The sequence below is a fragment of the Taudactylus pleione genome, unplaced genomic scaffold (assembly GCF_031769625.1).
Source record: "Taudactylus pleione unplaced genomic scaffold, aTauple2 ptg000529l, whole genome shotgun sequence".
NCBI lineage: Eukaryota > Metazoa > Chordata > Amphibia > Anura > Myobatrachidae > Taudactylus > Taudactylus pleione.
This window is the reverse complement of record NW_028284931.1, coordinates 3,924,304-3,943,045: the sequence shown is the minus strand read 5'-3', so window position 1 is coordinate 3,943,045 and position 18,742 is coordinate 3,924,304. Positions and strand designations below refer to the sequence as shown.

Here is an 18,742-nt window from a genome sequence, read left to right as displayed (position 1 = left end):
AGCAGAGAGCGACACCCCAAGCAGGAAAAAGAAACTGCACGGGCTGTGACAGGTGCAGGGTGCTAGAATAAATACTAATACAGTGCAAATATTTCAGCTTCCACAAATCAGAAAGTTAGAAGTCCAGTTTCTATCAAGAAGATTTTAGGCAGTTAAGATCAGGTTTGTGAGGTACAGAAAAGTTAAACCTTCACACACTTGTGTAATTTTGACCCATAACGATAATGGTTTAGTTATCCCGAAAAAATTTTCAACTTTTGAGATCACCTAGGCAATAAAATATTGCACAATGTAAAAGTAAATGTGCTTGCTATCTTTCTGGAGAACAAAAAACACATAACCAAGTAGGTTTGAGTTTACAAAAAATCTCGCACCTGCAGGCTTTTCCTGTAGGTCAGAGATTTTTGGTAATCAATAGGGTGCGAGTTTTTACTTTTTTATAAAAAGCGCAATTTTTTTTTTTAGAGTATCCAGAGCATGTCAAGTTTTCCTAAAATCCATATTTTGAAGGAAAAATTGTCAGCATTTGCTCTGGCACCCTTTGGACACCCCTCCTAATTACTAAATAAGCAGTTGGAAGTTTCCAATTGGCTTAGTCGTTAACAACCTTCTGCAGCGCCGTTCTCCTCCATCTCTTCTCCAGTGCTGCATACAGCTTCCATGGACCAGTATTGCACAGGACAGGTACTAACCTTAACCCTGCACTCCTTCCCCACACACACTACTTACTCCACACTACCTCTAGCCCTGCACCGCCTACCCACGCACACTACGCCAACGCCGCTAACCCTGCATTCACTGCAACCCGCACACACTAGGAGCTAAATTTCCAATAAGCCCCTTCCTCCTCCCAACATTCTCCTCCACAACTTAACTGACAGGAGGGGGCTGACAGGGGGAGAGAGACGAGGGATTTCACATGAGGAAAAAAAAAATATTTGCTAACTTTTTTTTTTTTTTTTAATTGGATACTGCAGGTATCAGGAGCGCATGTATCCACGTTAATCCAAAATTGGCTGTGAAGTGTGCAAAAGTTTTTTGTGGGTAAGATCCTGAACTCAATTGGTTATGTCCCTAAGACTATGAAAAACACTTAAGGTGCATACACACACAACGATTCTTTTAACGATAATCGTTTGAAAAAAAATCATTCACTTTGAGTCAAACTATGAACGATAATCGTTCATGCGCGTTCACGTTTGTAGTTCAGTCAGACTTGTCAACTGAACGATTTTCATTAAGGGAATATGCAAAAATCGTTTGTAGTTCAAAAAAATCGTTCATTACACTTTAAAAAATCTGACAGATAATCTGACAGAAAATCGTTGGTAACAAAATCGGTGTGTGTATGCAGCTTAAGAAGTTCCAAGAAGCCGCAAGTAAGTTGCGTATAATTGAACTGAGCCCAATGTGGCAGATGCTACAAATATGTTCAAATCAAACTTTTATAAATAAGTTAAAATTATGGTGAAAATAAAAACCTACTTCTCTTATATTTTCTGAAACCATTCCTTTCATTATTACACACAGTGCACCCGGAAAGTATTCAGAACGCTTCACTTTTTCCACATTTTGTTATCAGCCTTATTCCAAAATGGAATAAATTAATTGACAAGGTGTAAAAAGTTTGAGATTTTTGCAAATTTAATTTAAAAAAAAAAAAAAAAAAAACACTAAGAAATCACATATACATAAGTCATCACAGCCTTTGCCATGAAGTTCAAACTTGAGCTCGAGTGCATCCTGTTTCCACTGATCATCCTTGAGATGTTCCTACAGCTTAATTGGAGTCCACCTGTGGTAAATTCAGTTGTTTGGACATTATTTTGAAAGCCATACACCTGTCTATATAAAAGGTCCCACACTTAACAGTGCATGTCGGAGCACAAACCAAGCATGAAGTCCAAGGAATTATCTGTAGACCTCCGAATATGGGGAAGGGTACAGAAAAATATCTGCTGCTTTTAAGGTCCCAATGAGCACAGTGGCCTCCATCATCCGTAAATGGAAGAAGTTCGGAACCACCAGGACTCTTCCTAGAGTTGGCCGGCCTTCTAAACTGAGCGATCGGGGGAGAAGGGCCCTAGTCAGGGAGGTGACCAAGAACCCAATGTTCACTCTGTCAGAGATACAGCATTCCTCTGAGGAGAGAGAAGAACCTTCCAGAAGGACAAAAATCTCTGCAGCAATCCACCAATCAGGCCTGTATGGTAGAGTGGCCAGACGGAAGCCACTCCTTAGTAAAATGCACATGGAAACCTGCCTGGAGTTTGCCAAAATGCACCTGAAGGACTCTCAGACCATGAGAGACAAAGATTGTACTCTTTGGCGTGAATGCCAGGCATTATGTTTGGAGGAACCAGGCACCGCTCATCACCAGGCCAATACCATCCCTACAGTGAAGCACGGTGTTGGCAGCATCATGCTGTGGGATGTTTTTCAGCGGCAGGAACGGGGAGACTAGTCAGAATAGAGGGAAAGATGAATGCAGCAATGTACAGAGACATCCTAGATGAAAACCTGCTCCAGAGCGCTCTTGACCTCAGACTTGGGTCGACGGTTCATCTATCAGCAGGACAACGACCCTAAGCACACAGCCAAGATATCAAAGGAGTGGCTTCAGGACAACTCTGAAGAGTGGCCCAGCCAGAGCCCAGACTTGAATCCAATTGAACATCTCTGGAGAGATCTGAAAATGGCTGTGCACCGATGCTTCCCATCCAACTTGATGGAGCTAGAGAGGTGCTGCAAAGAGGAATAGGTGAAACTGCCCAAAGATAGGTGTGCCAAGCTTGTGGCATCATATTCAAAAAGCCTTGAGGCTGTAATTGCTGCCTAAGGTGCATCAACAAAAGTATTTTGCAAAGGTTGTGTATACTTATGTACATGTGATTTCTTAGTTTAGTTTACATTAAAATTGCAAAAATCGTAAAAAAAAAAACAAACAAGGCTGTAACATAACAAAATGTGGAAAAAGTGAAGCGTTGTGAATACTTTCCAGATGCACTGTATTATAATTCACAGGAGAAAGGTCACATCTCAGCTCCTCACAATTTAAACTGTGGTGAAATCACTGAACGCCATCACATATGGGCACAGCAGATTGACTCAAATGAATAACTGGCCACAAATGGCCCCTAACGCCAGGCATTTCACCAGTCTAGCCGCGCCAGCAACATTAAGATGAGGGTGATTTACCCTTCTCGCAGGTGAGAGGGGGGGGGTTACCTGAAGGAGTAGGCCAGTGATGGTAAATTTTGGCGGTACTATATTATGTATAATTAAGATGTGCAGCAATACATAATGGTATTACTGCCAGATATTGTTGTAGAGCAGGGACGGGGAACCTCAGGCCCGGGGGCCGTATAAGGCCCTCAGAATCATTTGGTCTGGCCCTCTGATCTTTTTTCCGCTAGCCTCATTTGGCTAGCAGGGTGCCTAGAATAGCACCCTGCAGTCAAAATCTACGCAGCAGTGCTTAGGACGCGTCCTTAGGACACTTCAGATGGTCACACCGCTGCCCTTACAGCTCCCCGGAGCATCCTGGGCATTGCTATAATCACCAGCGTTTGTGGCCCCACCTCTATGTGACATCACATGGAGGGGGCATGGCCTGCACCAGGCCCGCAAAAAATGTTATATACTGTATATCAAAATGGCCCTCGGCAGAAATAAAGGTTCCCCACCCCTGTTGTAGAGCCTATAGTCCTCGATCATAGAGCAGTTATAACACCATCATAGTTGACCAAAAATTCTAGTGGCGGTATTCAATTGTTATAGCGCGCCCAATCTCCCGTCTAAAGTGATGGGAGATCACGGGGTGCTATTCAATTGTTGCCGTTTTGGTCGGGTTTAGCCATATAAAATGGCTACCCCTGACCAAAATGCTGGGCGCGATCAGGTCACTTTTCGCCCATTACAGCTCACACCCCTCTGAGACAGAGCTGAAATGGTGCGCTGGCAGCTGATCGCGCATGACAGGAGCAACAACTGAATAGCTCCTGTAGGGAGCATAAAGGGGCGAAACAATTGAATACTGACCTAGATATTTTACAGCGCAGTAATGAGAGACACTGTTACTTGACAGTGTTCTCTCCAGGCTGTTTTCTTTGGGCGGTACATCAAACAAGAATCCAGTCACCTGTGCACATTGAAGAGAGTGGTCCTCCTGCGGAATCCACTCGCTCACGTGATTGTTACTGGAGAGCAGAGCATTCTGTGTAGCCAGCAATTGAGGGCAGTATCTGGGAGCTGTTAAAAAAAAAAATACATCTGTGGCCAACCACCTGTTACCCACAATGAGTAAAGGCGGAACAATATAGCAGGTGATCCGACAATTTTGAACGATATCGCCGCTATATCATTCCGTGTGTTGACATGATATCGCCCGCTGCGCACTCCCGTGGGGTAGTCAGTCGCTCCTCCAGATCTTTCTGCATGTTCAATTGATCTGGGGGATTGATGAAGCGCTATGCGGGTGGGGGTGCTTGCAAATCGGGCGGGCGGCCCCGGATCGTTCCATGTGTGGGGACCGCCCGATATGTCGGCCGTCTCATCGCAAGGTGCATATCGCACTGTGTATGGGGCCCTTCACAATTTAAATTAGAAAACAATCTTAAGTTTCTTTAAGAAAAATGTAAGTATTGGTGGGTACACACTGGGCGATATTACTGAGTGACTGCACGATCATCGTAATCGTTCAATCGCTCAGTAATCGTGCACAAATCGTGCAGTTTCATGTCGGAAACGACCAGCGATGTGCACTCCTACTGGTCGTTTCCGAAATTGTCCATCGCCTAAACATGCAGCACAATCTGACGATGTCGTCAGGTTGCTGCATGTTCGGGAATGGGGGAAGAGAGCCCTGCGCTGAACGATATCGTTAATGATATCGTTCAGCGGGTGTGCTCAATGTCATGAACGACACTGAGCACACCTTGCCGGGGACACACTAGACGATATCGCTCAGGGAGCATATCGTCTAGTGTGTATGCACCATAAGAACACAATAAGAGCCAGAGGTTTCCAAAAAGGACACTGCAGATGAGGCTGGTCCATCTTCTGAATCAGTCTGTTTCACATGGAATTTCTCTCTAAACATCGCACCAAAGGACTAAACAGTGACTAGTTTAAAACAGTTCAGTGATTGTTGGTAAAAGATAATAGAATGATGTGTTCCACGTGTAAACAATATGGAAAGAGACCAGCCACAAATAAAGAAGTGGCTATTCCATGCAAAAGACTGACAAGAAAGTTTACTTGACCATGAGCAAAGTAAATTACACACTGATTCGTGTTCAAATATAAATATAAACTGGGGTAGGAGAAATCCCCTGCCTTAGCACAAAGCACATCAGCCTAATGCACGTTGTCTAACTCCCGGCCGGCTCCAAAGGGCATACGCAGGATCTCTCAAGCAGAGCTGTCCCTGCTGGGATGATAGGGCAACAGCAGCTACAGCTATCAATATCGATAGCTGCAGCTGTTGGAGTGGTCAGTGCCACACACAGTTCATACATAGCCCAGCTTATCGGCGCTGCTATCTTGTCATTTGCCGCCCAACCCCTCAACGTAACATGGAGAAGCGTTATCAGCGCACAAAACATGGAAATAATGATGTAATATAATTTAGGCTGCTAACCAAATATTTTCACAAGTAGACAGGATCTTAAATCTAATACCAGCCACAATTTACAGTAGCAACATATATCTTTCTAAAATGTTCTATAGTGTGCACTCCCGGTCCAGCGGCAGGCAGGGCGCCGGATCTAGAGCACACCTGTGCGCACTGAAGCCAAGTGCACGCCGAAAAAGGCTGTGTGGTCAATTAAAAGGGGCGTGTCTTTATGACGCGTCCTCTTTTCATCAGTTTTGGGGGCGTGCCCGGCACTTACGGACATGCCGGGCAAGCACCAAGCACCGCGGTCACTGTGAATGGATGCGCCCAGCGTCCATTCACCAGCGGTGACAGCTGCTCTGTAGTTTTCCCCACCTGCGGAACACTGCGGCCTACGGGTGGAGGACAGAACTCGCAGGCTGTTCAGCGGGGCCCCACGCTGGAGGTCAGGGTGCTTTCTGCCCTTCAGAAATAGGGCAAGGCGCAACGCCCCGCTGAAACAGCCTAGCGGGAACGCTAGATATACTTACAAATAGATCATTCAACTATCCAGTTATCTAAGCCTTTAGTTGTTAAGCTGGGTAGACACTAGACAATTTTTTGAGGGAATTTGTTTGTTTTAACTGATCGGAACTACAGATCCTCTAAATCGTCTAGTGTGTACCCACTATGTCGAGCAGTGCGCACTCCCGTGGGGTCATCAGCCGCATCGTCAGGTGGGACCTACATGCAGCTTAACCGGACGATGCGGCTGACTACCCCATGTAGCGTGATGCGGGAGGGGCAAACATATCGAGCGCCCGGGCACCGGATTGTCTAGTGTGTACCAGCCACCCGATATGACGAAACATCGGCATGGGGGTTTGCCGGTCGCATCGCTGGGTACACACGTTGTTTAGTGTGTAGCCAGCTTAAACAGCATAGGGGCATTTTACACAAATGCAATTTACGAATATGCTACGCTATATAAGAAACTGTTAATAAATAAATGTATAATATCTGCACAGGTTGAGTCTCCCATATTCAAAATGCTTGGGACCAGGGGTATTTTGGATATCAGAAAATTCTGTATTTTTGATATTTGCATACCATAATGAGATATCTTGGGAATTGAACCCAAAGCTAAACAGAATGCATTTATGAATTATATACACCTTATACACACAGCATGCAGGTAATTTTCTGGAATATTTTCAAAAATGTTGTGGCTCAGACAAAGTTTGAATTTAGTGTATGTACACATTTATGTTTCATATACACAAAGCCTGAAGGTAATTTTAGAGAATATTTTTAATAATTTTGTGCCTTAACAAGGTTTTTTACATTGAACCACAAAAAAGCAAAAGGTTTTACTATCTCAGTCATGCTACAAAAATTCATCACTCCGTCCTCTTGGAGACAATATGGGGCAAATCAATTGTTTCAGCTCCCATGTAAAGTTGACAGATCGGAGGATATATTTGGGGAGAGATATTTGTGGGTGCCCATGCCTTTTCACGTATGTTGCGCCCAAATAGACCGGTGTAACAGCATAAAACTGCTAAATCTGTCTCAAGTCCTGGGTAATGCACTCAAACAGCAGTTTGGGCGTCCAAAACCAGGACATTTGTGCTCACTATCTCAGGAGGGTGCCAGCAGAAATGTGTCATTCACGCCCAAATGGAGCAACAATTTAATTGCTCCGTCGGGCTCCCATTGGTCACAGCCACGTGTGAAAGCAAATGAATCGCCCCCATTAGTATATGGATTAATATATCCCCCTACTGTAAATTAATATTACAAGTGACCCCAGATTTATAGAAAAACAGGAGTCACATGCTTTGATACGGTCATAAAACATTTCAGTGACTTATACTCCCTACTGTAAATTAGTTTGATTTTATATGATACTACATTTAAATAATGCTATTAGCATTTAAATTATGTTACTGCACCAGCTAACATGGCTTTGATACATGTATATGGTGCATCCACAAGGTCAGATAAGGACGATATAAACGATAACGATATCGTTTGATCGTTTATATCGTCCTTTTTTTTAGCTCCCTCCAACGACCAAACGATGGTCGATGCGCGGGCACATATGGTCGATATCGATCATCCCCCGTGCATGCAGGCCAACCTGGTCTATATCGTTGATCGCAGGTCGTTTTAGTAGTTTCCATGGTTAGTGCATGTGCTGGATGTTCAATAACTATCATCCAGCACATGCAGGTGGATCAGACAACGATATCTGATCTGACCATGTGTATGCACCATTAGACATATAAATTACTAGCATTACACAATAGCAAATATTTCAAAACATCTTTCACATATGTATGCAGTACAGTCTATGGGAAAAACAGAATAGCTTCTGGGTTGCACAAAGATGTTTCTGCAATTTAGCCACAAGATCTAACGTGCCAATTATTTTTTAAATTGGCAAAACAATATTCTCTTTGCTGTAAATCTTGAAGCTAAACATCTACACTTTTAGCAACCCCGGCAGCGATTATATTTGGAGCCATGTATAGTATTTTACATTTAGCTAAAAGAATAATTACCGCTAGTTTAAAGTTCTGAAGTGCATTAAGTGGAGTCAAATGGTGTCTCTTCATACTGAACAAGCAGTCTTAGAATAACAAGTAATGTACAAACTTGTATGGTCAGATAGACCCTACAACTAAGGGTGAAGTGTTGCGGGCTGGATCAAAAAACAACAAAAGGCGGGCAAATCCAAATGTGCAGCTGGAAAGGGGTACAGATAATGGTGGAGGGAGTAAGAAGAAAAGGAGGGAATTGGGGGAGGGGGTTAAATAATAAAACAGCAGGTGTTGTTTTGGAACTGCAGACAGAGAAGGGCATTTGTAGTGACTGACAACTGCTAAATTAAGAATAATCCCTATCTTTTTAAAAGAAAGACACAAGCATGTTTCAGACAATCTACTTAGAAGACACCAAAAAAGCAATGTGTCAACAACAGGTAAAATAAAGTAGTTTTTTTTTCAGTTGCAGCTGGACCAATATTTTTTATTCCTTAATATGCTCGTATTAATTCCAGTCAAAAGATATTTAAAAAAAACAAACAAAAAAAAAAACACACCACAATCACATAAATGCTAGAGGTAACCATTTACCACCAAGAATACTCAGCCCCTATGTTTCCTAGCTTGTTTTTCAACTTAATTAACAATGGTAACTTGGCACATTTGTGGTAATAGATTCATTTAATAGCTTTCTTCTCTTTCACAGCTATTACTGTACAGATCCCAAGCTACTGCAACTAGAAATTATTAACACAGGAGCAGGAACTGGATTTAGGGGGGTATTTATCAAAGCTGGGAGAGAGAGATAAAATTGTGAGAGAAAGTACTAACCAATCAGCTTAGAATTTACATTTTGTAGGCGGTGTTTATAAAATGATAGTTAGGAGCTGATTAGTTGTTGATTTATTTTTTATAATTTTATCCCTCTCCCAGCTTTGATAAATACCCCCCTTGGAGAGAATAAAAGTTATGTTGGGAAAGTGATACAATTGCAAGAAGGGTACAAAAAGTAACAATTATGCAACCTACGCAAGGCATAGTGTTTTCGTTCTGGAGGTTTATTTGTCGCAGGAGGCGCCGCTCATAATCTTGGTCCATGGTGACTGCAAGGTGTAGGATGAAAGGGAAGGGGAAAGGGGATAGAGTTGACCACGAGTTTCAGCTGGCGCCTAGGGCAGAGAGCTAAGGAAAGAAATACACTGTGAGTAAATATGAAGGTGTGCACTGGCAAACCTCTTAAAATGTTTTTATTTAGTATCACACACACACACACACACACACACACTATGGGGGGAATTCAATTCAATGCGATGATGAATAACCGCGTAAGGGAGCTCCCAAAGCTATTCAATTCAACATGAGCTAAAGGATTTCTTCTCGCACCCTCCTGGGGATGAGAGGAGAAATCTGACAAATGTGCCGACTTAGCGTGAACTTAGCGTTACGAGAACCGGCATTCTCTGACTTAACCTATTCCAGACAAGGCAAACATGGTGTTGTATTGAATAGCTCCAGGAGCTCTCTCCCGTGGCTATTCATCATCGCATTGAATTGAATTCCCACTTATGGGGTCGATTCAATTTAGCGCACTGTGAATATCTCTAGGAAGTTGGTCCCCGATGCTATTCAATTCAGCGCGCTGTTTAGTCCAACTAGAACAACTTAAATAGCAGAATGCTGGTTCTCAGGACTTAACCTGGGTGTTTAGCCGTGAGAACTGGCATTCTCCGACTAAAGTGCCAACTGCAAGGTTGTTAGCGCTGCACCAAGCCAGCAAACAGCCTTGCGGCCGGCACTTTAGTCGGATTTCTCCTCGCACCCTCATGAGGGTGCGAGAAGAAGTCCTTTAGTCGTCTTAACAACGCACTGAATTCAATAGCTCCGGGACCAAGTTCCCGGCACTATTAACAGCGCGCTGCATTGAATCGGCCCCTATAATACTTGACTAACAAAAAAAAAACAGTATCTGACACAGAATAATTAATTATCCTTCTAAAAAGTTTAACTACTTTTGTAACTTCTGTTATCCTTTAACTTCTGCTTAAAGAGCAGAAAGTGACACTAATGAAAACAGACAATAATAAAAAAAAAAAACAACACACACAACAACAACATTGGTCTAGCATACTAACTAAAAATGTGCCTCATTATTTTACATTTCAATCTCTATCCACTTAAAGGTTAACAGATATTACCCTAAACTGACACTTTTCATGACATACCCAAAATATAATCTGCTGTCCAGCAATTAGGACATTTCTAAAAGGCAGGTGTGTCTCTTCAGCCCATGAATACTGACCCACAGTTCAATACACAGAAATGCCTTATTTTCTAACATTTGAATAAAAACTAGACTTCCCCAAATTAGAAATGGACACAATTAAGGGTCTCGATTCAATTCAATGCAAACTGAATAGCGCCAGGAAGGAATAGTGGCGAGAATGGGCATTCTCCAACTAAACTTCCCGGCGCAAAGCAGTTTCTGCCACGCTAAGGGCATAAAACAGCATCGCACCTGTACTTTTGTCAGATTTCTGCTCACATCCCAAGAGGGGTGCGAAAATAAATCCTTAGACAGGATTAGCAGCTCGCTGAATTGAACATTCCCAGCACTGTTCAATTTGCGTTGAATTGAATAGAGTACATAGTATTTTTAAAATGGAAACAGAACAGTTTATAAATTAAAAAAACTCACTAATTACATACAGTAGAAAAGTTAAAAAGCACTGCAGGTGATGAATATTAAAAGAAAAAGATTTTCAAATTCATACCCTTTTGCATGCACTAAACACAGACAATGGAGCACATAAAATGTCTCAAACAGATCGACATCAAGCTGGTTTCCCTAAATTCAAAAATAACCAGTGTATAATAATTGCACAAACATTACATATAAGCGCTGCGGAATATGTGTGCACTATATAGATAACTGGTAAAGAATAATTAATAATAGCTGAAGTATCCAACATTGCTCAAGTTTAAATATTAGTTATTAAGTCATATTATGTGATGTCGTCCAAATCCATCTTATGGAGATGCTGGGCAGCCCCAAAGCTCTCCTGCAGGGTGAACAGATGCCCCCAAAGTGTTGAAAATTTAGTTTTAAAGATTCGCCCACATTTTAAGTGACCACAAACACTTTTCGGGGGTGCACATTAGTGCCCTTTTTACTCTTAGACTCTGTCCCACTCCAGTCCTAGAGTGAACACTATTTAGAAAAGTGGTACGTCTCACAGGTCTCAATTCAATGCGAATTGTATAGCGCCGGGACGGAGCTCGCGGAGCTATTCAATTCAGCGCACTGTTATGTTGAAGAATGTCCGTTCTTGCACCTTAAACATGGTGTTTAGTCGCGAGAAGTGCCATTCTCCGACTTAAGTGACTGGTGCGATGCTGTTTCTGCCGCGCTAAGGGCAGAAAACATTATCGCGCCAGTAGTTTTGTCATATTTATGCTCGCACCCCAAGAGGGGTGCGAGAAGAAATCCTTCAGTCGGGCTTAACAGAGCATCGAATTGAATACCTCCAGGAGCTCCTTTCTGACGCTAATCAATTCGCGTTGAATTTAACCCAACGTAACATCCACATTAATGCCAGGATGCAAGGTCTTCCAGTAAAACATTTCCAAAAACATAATTCTGCTTCCGCCAGCTGGCCTTCTTCCCATAATGCATACTGATACAATCACATCTCCAGGAAAACAAAGCACACGCATCTGGCCGTACACATGATGTAAAACGCGATTCATCAGAACAGGCCGTCTTCTTTGATTGCTCCATGATTCAGTTAAGACACTCACGTGCCCTTTGTAGGCAATGTTCAGTCTAGGTCCTAGAGAAAGGGCACCCCGGCGGGGGCGTCCGAAAAGGGGGACATGGTCACGAGAAAGGGGGTTATGTCTTTAAGACGCGCCCCCTCTTCATCACTCTTGGGGGCGTGCTCGGCATGTCCAACATGCCGTGCTGCCCCCAAACTCTCTTCTCTGAATAGATACAAGCGTTGATCGCTACACCACAGTTTTCCCCACCCGCGAAACACTGAGGCTCGCGGGTGGGAACTGCACCCGGCAGGCTGTTTTAGCTGGGCATAGCCAAAAGAGGAATAGTGCATTCTGCCCTTATGAAATAGGGCGCGGCACCCTGCTACAACAGCCTAGCGGGAACGCTATTAGGCACTTTTGGCAGTGGACAGTGATAAGCTTGGGGACCGGTCTGAGGCTACGTAGCAAGGTGTTCTGCAACCTTTCTATAATAGCCAGCACTAAATTTTTCAGCAATTTGTGGTATAGTGGCTCTTCTGTAGCCAGTTCACTGGTTGTCCTTCCTTGGACAACTTTTAGCAGGTACTATCCACTGCATACCTAGAACACCCCACAAAACATGCCTCTTTGGAGATGCTCTGTCGTCTAGCCATCAAAATTTAGCCAGTATCAAAGTTGCTCAGATCCCCATTTTCCCTGCTCCCAAAACATCAACTTCAAGAACGGAGTGTTGACTAGCTGTCTAATATATCCCACCCCTTGACAGGAGCCTCTGTAATGGGATAATCAAATGTTATTCACTTCACCTGTCAATGGTTTTAATGTTATGGCTGATGGGTGTGTGTATATCTACACACAGATGCACGTGGACGACACTCACGGTTAACCCAGTGGCTCAGTATATTTTGTGCAGTGTCTGGGGGTCATGTTCCGGATGGGGGACCAAATGCAGCAAGGTAAAGGCGGATGACAATATGAAACAATTGCATTGAAACGTTATAAAGTCTTTGCTGTCTGCTTGTATTATTTAGAGAGACCGAATGCCGCCCTCAACCAAGACACAGCCAATTGAGCGGCCGATTGATAAGTGTGTACAGCTTAGTAATTGGCCGCTCTGACGGTGGATCGGTCTACTGACCGATTAGTCATCAAAGTGTCACGTCGGCCTCAACGTTGCTTTGTATAAAACTTTTTAGACTGATAGCCAGCCTACAAATGGGCACACAGATTATTTAAACTGTTTTCAATGATTATGATTCAAACAATTAAGTACTGTACTGGTCACTTACTGAGGCAAAATACTACTACATAACACACACACGCACACACACACACACACACTGGAAAAATGTACTACTATAAACACCTATATCAAGAAGTTTTGGGATTGCATCAGAAAGCAGTTTAGACAATTCCGTTTTCTCCAAAGTTCATTTGGATTCCGATTAGAAATCCCATTGCAGAACATTATTTACAGCACAACTGTCAACTGTACCCGATTTAAAGTTTCACATTTTAAAAGTAAATAACAATTTGTAATACTGATGGCCTACATAGGAATGACATGATCATCTAAGTGTAATAATAGCTGTTAACCAAAACGAAGTGAAGGAAAGCGCTGGACATTGTAGGAGGATGGAGTCTTATACCCCTTTTCCACCAAAATCCCAGGTCTAACCTGAGATTTAGGAGACTGTTCTAAGCTGGGTCAGACCCAGGATTTAACCAAGTTCACACTGGTGCACGGGTGCAGTGCCGGCACTTGGAGATTAGGTCATCACCAAGCGCTGTAAACTACAGATCTCCCCTTAACGCCCACCCAGAGTGGACCAACGACCAGGGGAGGGGGTGCTTCCTGGGGGGGTCCTTTCGGGGGGCTGTGATGTCACAGCTGTCACCGGAGAGACAGGCATGGAGAGATTACAGCCTCCCCGTATGAAGCGGGGATGGAGTAAAAACCGGAACAGTCCGGGCCATATGGGGAGGTTGTAATCTCTCCCTCCCCGGTGACAGCTGTCACACAGACAGCTTCCGACTACCACCCAATCGCCGTGCTGGAAACAGGTATTGGGTCAGAAAACCCGGGTAACGCATTTCCACTGAGACTGACCAGGGTTTTACCCACTAAAAACCCTGCTTAATAATCGGGAAGAAATCAAATCGACCCAGGAATTCTCCTGGGAGCCTTTTTCATTGAGCCACTACCTGGGTTGACACGGCAATGTCCCGGGTAGTTTTGCCACTGGAAAAGAGGTGTAAGGGAGGCAATTTATATGCTGGTGGACGGGATGCCAGCAGTCAAAATACCAACACTGTAATCCCACCGGCCGGCGTAGTGCCGACGCTGATACCCCGAAGGACATCAGAAAACGGGCGTCAGCATCCCGATTGCCAGAATGCCGAAAGTCCGGACGGCGGTGAGTATGTGCAGTTAGCAAGGGATGGGAAGGTTAGAATAAGGCAGCCCCGGGGAGTGTTAAGCTACAGGAAAGAGGGAGGGGGTTAGGGTTTGGAAACCCCCCCCCCCGGGGAGGTTACGGTAAAGGCACCACTAAGGGAGGGTTAGGTCCCCATACACGGTGCGATATGCACCATGCGACGAGACGGCCGCTCCGGTGGCCGACATATCAGGCGGTCCCCACACACGGAGTGATCGAGTGGCCGACCATCCGATGTGCCGGCACCCACCCTCCCACACACGCATAGCGCTGCATGGCATCGTACATCGCATCCCCAGATCAAGTGAACATGCAGAAAGATCTGGAGGTGTGATGTATGATCCCTCGGGAGCGCGCACTGGCACATATCATGCCCACACAATATAGCAGCGATATTGTACCAATCCATCAGATCGGCTGCTATATTGCACCATGTAAAGGGGTCTTTAGGTTCCTTACAGGTGCCTGTCGGGATTCTCCACCATTCGGCATTCCAGCGTCGGTGTTTGAACTCCGCCGCCAGTATCTCATACTGATTCCGGGCAATTCAATTGTTTAACACAATTGGCTCTTGTCAAAAATGGCAGGGAGCCAATTTAATTATTTTGGACGACGAGCCGAGAGGATACACTTATTGCAAACTTCTGTTTGCACCCTCCTAAAGTGTGAGCAGAAATCCACGTAAAGTAGGCCTTTAGGCCTGGGCGCATGCATTCCCGTCCCCATAGAATTACTACAGAGTATGTGACCGCAAAACTCAATATTCAACTTGAAGACCATGTTCCACTAAAACAGTAACACCCACACTAGTGCTGCAATTGAAAAACCACTGATTGCGGACAATGCAAACTAAGAAAAAAATTGTATGATATTTGGAAACACATAGGGCCATATTAAATTGCCGAATAAATTGGTGACGTCATTTCGCCAGGCGAGAACTTTTCCCCATATTCAATTGCAAAGACTTTCCGCCAGTGCGAAAAGTCTGCGCCTTGTAACCAGCGGAAAAGATTCGCCTGTGAATAGAGGTTGAAAAAAGTGCAGAATTGGAGGTTTGGGGTGCAAAGTTGCGGGAACACCCCTGTAGCCTTGGGACAGTTCCCCAAAGGTAAATTGTCAAAAAAAGTGAATAAAATACTTTAACACCCCAAAAAAGTACTTTCATTTTGGGGGTGAAAAGAAAAACAAAGTTGGGGTGCAATCTAGCGAAATCGACTCCAGGGGGTCCCCCAAGTATTCCCAACTTGTTTTTTTGATTGCAGGTGCTTGCTCTAGGTGTGGTTTTTTAAACACATTTTTGCAATTTTTAACTATGCATACACCCATTTTCACGTACCCCAAATTTGCTGGGACTACTTATTTTGCGGAAAAAAAAAAAATGCTAAATGCTATTCTAAATGCAAAGACGTTAAATAGCACCAACAGAGAGCATTAAAGCACCCCATATACCTTCAAGCAGGGCTATTCGGGTGTATCCATAGTTATCCCCCATGTCAGTGCATCTTTTGGGGGGGTGTCAGGCTGATTTCCCCAAACTCAATTTCGCCGGGACGCGTTCTCGCGTCCTTTGCAATTGAATAGGGCGAATCGCAGTAACGAGCGCAATACTTTTCCGGACGCAAAATTCCGACCTTGTAAATGCAGCAGGAGGTGTTGAATATGACCCATAATATGGTTCAAGGAGTCATCCTTAGCAACGTTCCGTACATCAGGACGGTTTCACATGTGAATGCCCAAGAAGTCTATAATCCTGAATGCCTGGTTTCATCTGTGAAACATGGAGAAGGTGTGATGGTTTAAGCAGAATCTTAGTATTCTGCTGGTCCTATTATTACTCTCAAGGGACGACTTACTGGCTATGTGGACATTTTTACGGCATCCCGTTGCCCAGATGCTGTTACCAAACAATAATGCAAGCACAATCATCAGACTCAAATCTCGTCCAACCGCTGTGGTCTGTTTTAGAGAGTGAGAAGCAGATTATCTCCAACTCCCAAGCAACTTGAATGTTATTAATAAAGAGTAATACAACATTCCAGTAAATACTATTCCGTTTATAGGAGTCCATTCTAAAGCTACAAACTGTATTACGTACAAATGTTGACTGAACTCTGTACTAATAAAGAAATGTATAGCTCTTCAATTTTTTTGGGCCAACCTGTGTGCAGGTGTGTAAATATACTATAAAAAAATCAAAACCAAACAAAAACCAAACAAAACACACATGCATACTTATGTAGCACAAAACTGCCAGGAAGGATGCTCAGATCTGATAAAAGGTGAAGGACAGTTATTTTGCTAGTAACTTACCATTTGGGTTTTGTACAGTGACTGGTACACAGCTGCTGTGCAAAAAACAAGGTAATGCCATATAGCTGGCTTGAAACGTATTGAGACACCCACCAGCGGCTTCGCATATCCAAGCAAGTGGGTACAAATCCGCAGCCACCATAACAGACCATTCGATAATTAGCCATCTGAGTAGCCATATAGTCATGAAGAATGGCTGCCTGAACTGAGCCTTCCGAACCACTTTATCTGTGTACACTCATACAGGATCACAGAAGCATTCTGAAAACTATGTTTTTTTGCCGTCACTCCCGTTACCTCCTCCAAACGTTCCCTGACGGTCGATCACTTTGCAAAGAAATCCTCTTTGAGAGCAGCTTGCAAAGGTGCCTTAGCACGCATGAGCAGTTGACCGATAATTGCTCAACTGCATAAAAATATCAGAATATCGTACATCTCTAAATCTCGTACATCTCTAAATCAGGCCCAATATCAGCACTTAAAAAAATATATCACACACACACATATACATACATACACACACACACTATTAAATATATGTACAGATGAAATCATTCATACTAAAAAGTTGATGTCCAAGTGAAGTTTTTAACATAAGCATATCAACAAAGTCTTGTAGACATGGGCATAATGTTTTGACCCCAGGTTCACATCAATTTACAATAGGAGGACAAAGGGTCATGGAAAATCAAATTGTGAAGATGCAGTGAGCTTGCATACAATTGTTATAACATGATTGCAGTGGTGTCACCGGGTCCAGATGAAGCCCATGACAAAGAGAATCTCAGGTTTTCTTGACATATTCCCTGATTTTTACACTAACATCTCATGTACTGAATGGAGAGATGTGAAAAAACATTTAAATATTTCCTGTGGACATTAATTAACATGTTCTTCAGGTTTATGGCCATCCCAGCCTCAACTGAATTTAGCCACACCAACTGTGTGACAGGTTAACCAAGCAAGCACTCTTGTGCATCACACCATAATGAACGTTTCTTATGAGAGATCACAATATAGCAGCTTTATAACTACTGCAGATAAGATGTTTTATAATCAGCTATGACAAATGTACATATCATTAACACTCAATGACAGGAGAGCCTATCTATACAAAATAGCAAATAGAAACAATGGTAGCAAATAAGGAATGAGGTGATGTGGGTTGAAAGGACTGGCAGTATGGTAAGCAGGGTCATCATCACACAGGGTCACCGTGCTGGCACACACACTACACACTGTATGATTGTTGCCTTTTCTCCCTTCCTCAATTAAGAGTGTGATACAGGACATCGGTAAGACAGGAGGGTGACAAATGTGCCATGTAGAAGTAACAAAATTATGTATGGTCATCACTCATAAGAGAAGACGGGAGACATACAGAGATCACACCTGGGACAAGGACAGCAGGTACAATGATACATCATACTGACTCTCAGTAAGAAAAATTTTGTTACCTATCAGCTACCGGGGCTCTATGGAGAGAGCAGAGCGGTGAAAGGGGTTTGTGTTATATGCGCTGGGAAACAGATGCTGCGTATCAGACGCCTGAAACGAACGGCATCTAGAGCACCTGAACATGCTATATATGTGTGTGTGCGCTATAACCCATCCTCCCCATTTCGGTTCCTCACTTGCCTGGTACTGGGTCTCCCAGATTTCGGTTTGCTCTGCGGTACCAATATGGCGGCGCTGCTGTATCTCGCTCGCTCCCCCTCCCCTTTCTCACTCGGCTCTCGCACTGCATGACGGGAACCACCTGCAACGTCACTTCTTTCGAATCAATACAGGAAAAGCCGACAAAATGCGTCTCCATAGCAACCACGCCGTCGCCGCCTCTGCAGCTCTTATGGGGCTGATTCAGCAGAGGACAGAATTACAGAGCCGCACTTAAGCAGCTTTGCATTTCCGACCTTGTAAATGCAGCAGGAGGTGTTCGACACCCCCTACTGCATTTGTGATCCCAGCACTACAACCAACGTCGCAGGCTGGGATAACCGATAGAGGACGGCGCCAGCCAGCTGAGTAAGCCTCTGCTTTTGCAGGCTAGCCGGCGTGCGAGGAAACTGTGTCTGTGGAGACAGTCCTTG

The 18,742-nt window shown here is 43.8% G+C and overlaps 1 protein-coding gene across 3 annotated transcripts in view; it reads right to left on the bottom strand.

Moving 5' to 3' along the window:
• The window catches only part of FZR1 (fizzy and cell division cycle 20 related 1), a 111,612-nt gene extending 93,232 nt beyond the window's left edge, over nt 1–18,380 (bottom strand). Inside the window, exons 1-2 of one of the 3 annotated variants that reach the window (XM_088450831.1) lie at nt 18,291–18,380; nt 9,175–9,327 (exon numbers count right to left, since the gene is read on the bottom strand). In XM_088450831.1, coding sequence (XP_088306957.1) covers nt 9,175–9,243 — 69 coding nt within the window. In that variant the 5' untranslated portion in view covers nt 9,244–9,327; nt 18,291–18,380. Of the gene's footprint in view, nt 1–9,174; nt 9,328–18,109; nt 18,211–18,290 lie in introns of those variants that run through there. The other 2 variants (XM_088450832.1, XM_088450833.1) reach the window with 2 other exon arrangements.
• Between the last annotated feature and the right edge of the window lie 362 nt (nt 18,381–18,742).